General features: G+C 38.9%; 1 protein-coding gene across 1 annotated transcript; it reads right to left on the bottom strand.

The window, feature by feature from the left end:
• Nucleotides 1–1,038: 1,038 nt before the first annotated feature.
• LOC107661771 (protein phosphatase 1 regulatory subunit 36) lies at nucleotides 1,039–6,291 on the bottom strand. Its single transcript, XM_016451539.1, has 11 exons — nucleotides 6,115–6,291; nucleotides 5,362–5,426; nucleotides 5,138–5,230; nucleotides 4,968–5,056; nucleotides 4,795–4,864; nucleotides 4,524–4,622; nucleotides 4,248–4,379; nucleotides 2,549–2,600; nucleotides 2,203–2,411; nucleotides 1,425–1,631; nucleotides 1,039–1,321 (listed from the first exon to the last, which is right to left on the bottom strand). Exons 1-11 carry the CDS (start codon nucleotides 6,289–6,291, stop codon nucleotides 1,048–1,050), a joined length of 1,467 nt encoding a protein of 488 aa, XP_016307025.1. The 3' UTR covers nucleotides 1,039–1,047.
• Between the last annotated feature and the right edge of the window lie 3,621 nt (nucleotides 6,292–9,912).

Raw genomic sequence — 9,912 nt, 5'->3', positions numbered from 1 at the left:
ATGACTTATACTGTCTTTTTACGCGTTGCGTTGCATCGTGCCACGTAAACATAAAACCATGTCTGCATGAATCGGAGAAATGACAAACAACAAGCACTACTCTACTCTGCTCAAAACTGGCATTTGAATCATCAGTGGCAAATTCTTTAAATATAAAAAACGTACTTACAGTCTGTGAGTCAGAACAGAAGGCATTGTAGTCTACTCTCCCAGGATCAGAAAACAGTCCTACATAAAATGCGCTGCACACATCTGAATATTTGGGGGGAATGGTGTTGTAAATACAACTTAACGTTGTAAATACAACTTAACCACTGATTTCTAGTCGTGTCCTCTTTTGGAAGACCAAACAAAATAGATTCGCTTTCACAACGAGCTAGAGTGGGCTAGAGTGAGTGGAGGCCGGAGGGCTTGAGAACAGCGCGGCCGGCGGATTTCGACGAAGGAGCGTCCGGCGGGCTTGCGGCAACCACATATGACGACCCCGGGCTGGACTCCGCTTCGTCCACGGTGAAAGCCGATCCGGCTATCCACAGCGCGAAGTTGATGTATTCCCTCAGCAACCAGCACGGATCAGCTCCAGGCATGACGAAGCGGATATCATCCTAACAAACAAAGTAGTCACGCCTTCTTTCTTTGCGTGAACATTTGGGCGGCGTTATGCAAATCTTCCCACATCGTGACGTAGACATGTGGGGGCGTGTTAGAACGAGCCGTTTTAGGTAGGCGTGGTTGACTCTTAACTTTTATAAAGAATATCTCTTTGGATTTGAGACTTTAGTCTTTGCAACTTTACAGATCTTCTTTATGCACCAAGAGCTTGTAACAATTCAAAGAGAAAGGAAAAATTGAAATCGCATCATATGACCTCTTTAAGAGGCTTGAACTGAATAACAATATTGAAAAGTGCCATCTAGTGGCCGTATTGTTATTTCTCATTATTAAATATTATTATAGCCAACAACCCCCATGTACAGCACAGCGGACAATAACCAGGACAACACAAAAGAAAATGGCATGATATAACATTATAAGTGTTTTTCAGATTTATTCTGTGTCTGAGGACACCGCTTCAGTGGTAGCTCTGGAGACTAAGTCCACTCGGCTAGAGCGCATGCGTTTGTCTGTAGCTGCGGTGAGCGATCTTTGGCCAGTGACAGAGGTTTTGTTACTCCTGATGAGTACGCGTGGGTCAGCGCTCACCACATCGCTGTTACTACCCTCGTCTTCCTCATTCTCAGTCTCCTCTTCACTCGGGCCTTCCTGAGGCTTCAGTGTCTCGGAGCTGAACTGGCTCAAAGGCTTTCCGAGGATTCCAAAGCTAAAGGCAAAGCAAAATAGATACAATCAGACACCAGAGACAAAACCGTCACATACTATGCAGCACTTATGAATAATTAAACCATTGCATGATCAAGTATTACCCAAGAGACTTCAGCTGCTCTTTAAGCTGCTCTTTGAGCTCCTCCATCACCGCCTCTGAATCACAGTCTTCAGTCGAGGGCACTTTAGGACCTCTGAAGCGCTCAAACAGGTGAGGGGCCTTTTCTTGTGGAGTAGGCAGCAGAGAGACCATCAGCGGGGAACGCTGGGTTATGATTTTGTTTAGGGGAGGAAGACGGTTTGACTTCCTGGGTTAAAGGTCAAGAGACAGAGAGTGAGGTATGAGAGAGAAGACAGAACAGTAAAAGCCTAAATCTTTACTTAAAGTTGCTTGCACACAAAAGTCGAACAATTTACATCAAATTACTCGCAACACCTCACAAAGGCAAGACAGAACCTTTTAAAATCTCTTCATTATTGTATGCATACATAACATAGGGTGCATTTTTCAAGTAAATTAAGTGTTAATTTTATTCTATTTATTATTAAATAATAAAATATCTAAAATAAAAATAAACCAGTCAATATTTTCTACACATAATACAATATTTTACATAATTAAAACAATACATTTAAAAATGTAATATTTGCTAAAAAAATCTGAACTGAAATTATATTCATTATATTTTAAAACTAACATTTTAAATTCACAATTCTAAATATAATATTATTTAATAGTAAAATATTTATCAATCAAAATAATATGAAATCATTTGCATTAGTCATAATAATTTCTGTTAATTAGATAAACATTATTAGACTACATTATAATTTCACCCAGTTGTCCTGTGTTTTTGTCGGACTATGCCACTTTCTCACCAGTTATTCAGTGATGCTTGTCGGGAGTTCAGAACCTTAGACTGACTCCTCTGTGAACTCTCCTGGTCTTTCAATCCTTTTTTTGATTCATTCAGGGCGGGGTTAAACATGTTTGAGCCAAACAAGCGTCCAATCTCCATCCGAATGCCCTTTAGGCCCCGCCTCTCAAAGGTCACCCATGCAGCATAGCTGTAAAAGCTGAGAAGACACTGAGGCAGAGGAAACACACTAATGCCATTATGGGAAAGATATATGAACTGAGGTTAATATTGAAATACATGATATTCAAAGATCTCTATTTAACTTTTGCATCTTCATGAATCACATATGGTATCAGTGCACAAACCTCATTTAGTTGCATGTCACGGTCAATGGACGCATTTAAGGACATCCTGATTCTGTTGAAATAAATCGGGCATGCTCTCATCCATCACATTGGTCATTAAAGGGATAGTTCACCCAAAAATGAAAATTTGCTGTTAGTTTACTCACCCTCAGGTCAAAGCTGTAGGTGACTTTTTTTTTCTTGAGTCAAACATTAAAGAAGATTTTAGCTAAAACTGTGGTGATTCATACAATGCAAGTCTTATTAAAAAGCATATCAAGGAACGCAAAATTAATACCCGTGGCTCTTGGCGATATATTGAGGCCTAATGAAGTGAAACGATCATTGTGTGCAAGAAACTGAACATTATTTTATTACCTGTAATCCAGAGCCTCAGGCAAACGGTCCGGAGTGATGTCTGGTTCACGAACGAATCATTCTTTTGAACCTAGTTGAACCAGTTCACCAAATCACACTCACTCAAAACTGAAATGAGCCAAAATACCTGTGTATCTGATCCTATGATAAATGAACTCATTCAGTGCTCCAGTTCCTCCAACAGTTACTGAACTGAGGAAAGAAGACCGATGAGCATGTGTGAACCCAACACTTGAATGAAGGGGCCAAACGACCGTTTTTATGGTTTCTCTTTGTTTATGTAAAAAGGTGAGCTGCTGAAGACTAGTTTATTCACTTTATATGCTTTAAGGCCTTTCCACACTGAGCGCGAAAAAGCGAAACGAATATCGGACGCGATGACGCGCTGGAATAAAACAATAGATTTCTATGGATGCTTCCACATAGACCGCGAACATTCGCGCACCGAAAATGCGAATTTTCTTTTTTTTTCGAACCAGTCCGACGAATCTTTTCAGTTTCACAAAGTGAAATCACGGGCCGTCCAGTAAGATTTTAGCTAGGATCACGTGACCGAAACAGCTGCTGTTGCACAAAAGGGTGAGAGTGGTGGCGCGTTTTCGAAAACCAGTGTAAACAAACATCGAAGAAGAGTATCCCAGATAAGAGTAGAGAGTATTGAGCAGCGGACGATGTTAAATCCATTTACGAGATAAATATCTGAGGAAAAATGCATTGCTGGTCGGTGCCACCTAGCGTGCAGGCGTGAATTAGCAGAAGGCGAACAATCGTTTTGCGTTCGGCGTGAAAGCACCATTCGTCGGCGATTCACCTCGCTTTTTCGCATCACGCTCAGTGTGGAAAGACCTTTAGACATGTAAAACCTCCATGTTTCACATCCATGATTTCACATCATTTTTGGGTGCTTTAATTGAACCAGTTCATTGAAACAAGCCTTTCCGAAATAACCAGTTTGCGGAAAAGAATGGAATTTCCCTGTTCCCCGAGGCTCTGGATTACAGGTAATAATGTTGTAAATAATCTTCAGCTTCTTGCACAGACCGATTGTTTCACTTCATAAGACCTCAATATATCATCAGGAGCCACGGGTATTAATTTTGTGTTCCTTGATATGCTTTTCTTATTCAAAAACTGTGCAACCAATAGCTTGCACTTTATGAATCACCAAGAACCACAGTTTCAGCTCAAAATCTTCTGTTCTACTGAAGATAGAAGTCACCTACATCTTGGATGGCCTGAGGGTAAATAAAAAACAGCACATTTTGGGGTGAAATATTTATTTTAAGACAGCAAAAATGCACATACTTTATATGGCAGATATGCTATCAGCCACTGTTCAGACCTGTCAGAAATTTGGTGCTGATGAGGCAGCAGCTTCAGCTGCAGCCTGAAGTAACAGACGGCAAGCTGCCTTTGTGCCAGCTCCAGCTTAGCAGTCATCTGCGTCTCAGAGTCACTGAGTAATGACGGCCCGCTGGTAAAGCAAACGTCACAGATGAATGAGATTAAAAAGACCTGTGATAGGTTGCTGAATAGGTTTCAGTAATTAAGCACTGTTCCTTTAATAATCTCATGCTTTTTCATATGGCTTCAAACCCAGCTCCAAATTCAAACTCACGCTATGACAAACGTTGGTTTTTCCTCCAGAGCTTTCTTCTCAAAGTAGCAAGAAAAGTAGAGCAGGAGATTGGCAAGAAGCTCATCCAGCTCTTTGCTCCTGTGAATATTTTGGACAAAAATACTTGGAATCAAGTATATGAGCTGCACTAATATAACTACAACTAAAGGAGTAAAAAAAAAAAGAAGTAAAAAATGATGTATATGTATAAAAATGTAAAAGCCATCCTCAAACAGTACTAAAACAAAATACACAGTAAAATAAAACTCACTTTAGCAGGGACAGAAAACGTGGAGGAATGGGAAACCTGTCGTTCTTGTGTAGCAAACAGACTGCTGCCACTGTAACACATTAAACGTATATTAAATCATCCTAGTTATGGGGAAAATACCATTTTTCATGGCTCATATTGTTTTCATTATGTAGCAAAGTGCATGGACCTACATTTAACATTCTGAATTGTGACGCATTCCATTTGTGAGCGTTTTATTGAGGTCTTGAAGGCATCCAGTTGAGCGGGACGCACCGTATTCCTTTGAAAAAGGAAACTGAGTAAATCAATTGCTCGGAATAACACATCCTGCATAATGACCACCGTGAACAAGACAGAGTACGTTTGCCACTTCTCCAGAGGCTTTCTGGACTGCCCTTGGGATTTAGATGTATTTGTTTTTTTCTTCTCTTTCACCTCTTCTTTGGCTTCGAAACTGCAAACAAAAGAAAACTGAACTACTGATTTTGCTTGTGCAAAAAAAAACACACCAAACACTGACAGATTGTTAAAAACATCATAGTAAAATAGCAGTTAATAAGACATAGCACCATCGTCAGTTTTTACCGTATGAACTCCAGGGTTTTTGTCTCATCGTTCCAGTCCCACCGTCCAGAGGAAGGCATTGTTATCTGTTATGCAATAATTAGTGGGAAACAGGTAAAGCCTTCATTTTCTCTCTTGACCATATTAATGAATATGCTCTTCTTAAAGTTAGCTGATCATTTATTCTTCTTCTTTTTTTTAACAATAATAAAAATAATTATTTACTTTAAAAAGGTGATTTGTTTTCAGTGCACCCTCTCTTCATCTCTTTGACTGGGATTTGTCTGTCATTATTACTCTGTCACAAATATTCAACTAAATTTTCATAATATATAACTTTACATAATTATTTGGTTCTGTATTTTACACTAATGAGACCATATAAAAGTAAACAGCTAAACAAACAAATACATCTATTCATACATACTGTACATATCTTGCTAAAACTAAATTAGCAAATAATTACATTTGCCCTGATAATATATTAAATGATGTACCATCGTCATGTACATGCTAAACTCATAACTAAATGTTACAAATTATCCATAAGCGCACATCTCCGTGATTCTTCCTCAACAAATAAGTTAAACAAATCACAAAACAAACAGTAGCGTGCAAATGGCTGCTTATTCTAAAACACGCTCGGTGTGTTCATATTCATATCGCTGAAATGGTTTACTAGAACAGTCTTGAACACATAAGCATGAATTCCTACCGGTTCAGCAGGCGATTTTGCCATAACTCACTCAAAATAGATTCACCGTAAACTTGTACCGTAAACTCCGGAACTGGAGGCATCCACGGTATCCTAGCGACAGCCGGTGACTGACGGCAGACTGTGCTACGTGTGACGTTCCTGTGGCAAGCCACGCCCACCACGCACAAATACTTCTTGTGATGAACCCGATGTGTTTGCGAAGCTGTCCCCAAACTGGAAAATGTAGGTAACATATCTGAAATCTTATCAAATATTTACAGTGACTGATGCAGATTCGTTTTAAAACGAATGTGACATCAAGATATTTGTTTTAAAGTGACATCAAGATATTTTTTTCTTGTAATAATAAAATTAATTTGCTACTCTATACTCGGGTCTTTCCATAAGATGATTATAGGACCATAATGATTTGTCACCTTGTATTTATATCCAAGTGAAACAGAAAATCATGTTTTTCCACTTGTTTTCTTTTCACAATATGAACAGAAATATAGGCTACTTCAGTTTTTTTACTCTCATCGTTTTTTACTACTTTTTTACTACTTTTTCTTTTTTATATCAATATGGTAAGTTTAAAACAAGTTTGATAAAAAAAGTAATCCAAAAGTAATCTAAAAAGAAGTCAGAATACATTACCTAAAATGAGTAACCTAGATTACATTACTAACTACAAGTTTCGGAAACACTTAATTTTGATAGTCCACTTTAGACATTCTACTACCTATAAACACATTTGACACTTTATTTTGATGGTTGCTCAACAGACGTTCTACTGACTATGAGTAACTTTGCGAGTACGGCAAATACATAAGCAAGACCAGCTCAGGTGACAAGAAGTAACACAAAAGTAACATAATGCATCAATTTCCATCAAAAGTAGCTAATGCAATTATTTACTCTTTAATGGAGTAACACAGTATTGTAATGCATTACATTTAAAAGCAACTTTCCCCAGCACTGTTAATAAATGTGGCTTTTATACAGCTATCTGCAATCCTCGATTGGGATTGTCAGTAGCACCATTTTCTTTCTTACCACTTTCTGCTTATCTTTCTGTGGGACCAAAATTCTCCAACGAACACTGTTTATGTTAAACTGTTGCTGTTAGCTCAGTATTATGCATGTACCATGACATTTTTCTGCATAAGTAATAACAGATTAGCTTGTTATAAATATAATTATAGTTTTTTTTTGTTTTTTTTTTTCTTAGTTTTCACGAGCACTGGGATTTTAGTATTCAGCACGTCAAACTTTATAAAGAAACATTAAAACTAAAAGAAAAACAAAACTTAAAGATTAGTTTCACAGACCGTCCCAAACATATATTATCACTGGCCTTTAGTGCACATACCTCTAACATATATGTGGATCTCTGAGTACAAGTCTTTTTGATTCTTGTAACTGCAACGGTATGTTCCTGTGTACTCTGTAGTGGGCTTTTGGACACTGAGGGTCTTTCGTGAGACGTGTTTCTGGTGTTTCCTGAGCCTTGTCTTCCATATGTTATCCGCTTGTCCCTCGCAGCTCAGAATGAAGGGTTTGTAAGCTGACCAGACCACCTCAGATCGACTCAGCGGAGAGGAGTTCAGCTTTATCACTGGTGCGGGAAACTCTGCTCAGACACACAGAAGAGCAGAGAAACTCAAGAAAAGTTAAAAAGTGCGTATAGGTATATGCTGTGCATAGATAAACAATGAAACGGGTTGACTCATTAATTCAATGATTCTTGATGCCAAACAAAGGTGTCATCAGTAGCTTGTTTATTGACATTTCTTCATGCAACAGGTTAGATGAACCATAACATAAATCATTCCAGAAAGCAGGACTTTCAAGTGTGATGTTATATACGAGAGAGTAACACAAAACATCAACTTCATTTCATTTATTGAATACGATTTCAGATTTAATGTAGCTATAGGTTATTATGATTCTTTCTTTTTTTAACTATTATTGAGTGCCTTTTTGTTAGTGCAAGTATAATATGCCATCAAAATGCTTTATCTGGTCGTTTTGCCCATGCATTTATTTGCTCTGTCTCTTAGCCGAATCCTGCAGAGTGGTAGCAATGCGAGACACTTGCAGCAGCAATGCCTGGTGGTTCTCCACGAGGAGGCTCTGAAGGCGAGCCATGCTCTGGAGGTGGAGCAGCTGCTGCACGCCTTGGTCGCTCGTGGCCCGCAGGACCTTCAGCATCTCAGCCTGAACGCTGGCCACCTCCTTGTTTTCTTGCACCAGCTGATTTAGGATCTTCACCATTTCGCCATACCAGCCCCTGCTCTCCTGCTTTTCCTGGATTAGCTGGGCGAGTGAATGCTTTAGCTCATCCAGTCCGCAGCATGGTGAAGACGGTGACACCTCATGGGGATTCTTGCTGGTGTCAGGGGCTGAGTTCTTATCCAAATGACTCATTGTCATATCATATGGGCTGTTAAGGTCTTCATTTGCTAAAGGGAGCACACATATGGCAGGCTTCAAAATTTCCCCTCAAACAAGTTATATTAATGATGTCAGGGTTCCTCAAAACCAACCCTGGATAGCCACTGCCGCCTGAGTTTAACTCCAGTCCTATAATCAAAGACACCTGAGGAACATAATCAGAGTTACAGGAATGAGTAGGTAAGTTTGAGAATGGTTTGAGCTAAACTCTGAAAGCAGTGGCCCTTCAGGACTGGATTTGAGGAGCCATGCTGTATGTGAATTAAATTTATGAAATGATATGGTAGTTGACATGAAATACTTTTGGGAACGCATTTTTGTTCGGTGGCGTGACACTCCAACTCAAACTATTCTGGGGTGCGTTTCCCAAAAGCATCGTTAGCTAACTATGGTCATTAGTTAAATTGAACTCTATTGGTAACGACGGAACGTGCGACCATATTTCTTTTGGGAAACGCACCCCTGAACAGCATTATGCATGGAGTTTTTATGACCTCATATTTAAGAAGCAGTTCAACCAAAATGGCCATCCAAGATATCAATGAGTTTGTTTCTTCATGAGGACAGATTTGGAGAAATGTAGCATTTCATCACTTGCTCACCAATGGATGCTCTGCAGTGAATGGGTGCCGTCAGAATAAGAGTCCAAACAGCTGATAAAAACATCACAATAATTTACAAGTAATCCACACCACTCCAGTCCTTTTGTGCTTGTAAGGAACAAATCCATCATAAAGACGTTGAAACTTTAAACCGCTGCTTCCTGGCCAAATTACATAATCCATAAAAATGCTTGAAAATGTCCATCCCCTGTTGTCTCTCAACTCAAAATCCACCCACATGTTTGTTTAGAGCTTTTGTCTCGTAAACGGTGCTTGATCTGTATATTTATCTCCTGATTCAAACCAGATCACTTTTTCACTAGAGAAAGTGATATTATGGATTATGGACTTCTAATTTTGGCCAGAAGCAATGGTTTGAAGTTAAAAATGTCTTGATGTATTTGTTTGTTTTTTTACAAACACACAGTTTTTTGCTTCACAAGACGTTCACTGATGGACTGGAGTGGTGTGGATTACTTGTGGATTATTGTGATGTTTTTATCAGCTGTTTGGACTCTCATTCTGACGGCACCCATTCACTGCAGAGCATCCATTGCTGAGCAAGTGATGTAATGCAATTTAAAAAAAAAATGTTTTCTCTAAATCTGATGAAGAAACAAACTCATCTACTGTACATTTTAGATTGTCTGAGAATGGGTACATTTTAAGTAAGTCCTTTAACTGAGAGACTACATAGAATGTGTGTGCCTTTACATATTTACACTGCTGGACCATTTAAATAATCCAGTGATGACAATGGTTAAAATAATGCAAAATAAATACTGACCAAGTTCTACACTGCAAAAAAAACAAATA

This window comes from Sinocyclocheilus anshuiensis, unplaced genomic scaffold, assembly GCF_001515605.1.
Source record: "Sinocyclocheilus anshuiensis isolate Anshui unplaced genomic scaffold, SAMN03320099.WGS_v1.1 scaffold207, whole genome shotgun sequence".
NCBI lineage: Eukaryota > Metazoa > Chordata > Actinopteri > Cypriniformes > Cyprinidae > Sinocyclocheilus > Sinocyclocheilus anshuiensis.
The sequence above is the reverse complement of the archived record's forward strand: the minus strand, read 5'-3'. Positions and strand labels throughout refer to the sequence as shown.

Coding starts and splice junctions, on each gene's coding strand:
- LOC107661771 (XM_016451539.1), bottom strand. CDS start 6,291: ATGTTACCTACATTTTCCAGTTTGGGGACAGCTTCGCAAACACATCGG. Junction 5,057..5,137: donor CCTCTGGAGAAGTGGCAAAC/GTACTCTGTCTT, acceptor CCTTTTTCAAAG/GAATACGGTGCGTCCCGCTC. Junction 2,601..4,247: donor CAGCACCAAATTTCTGACAG/GTCTGAACAGTG, acceptor TTATTTCAACAG/AATCAGGATGTCCTTAAATG.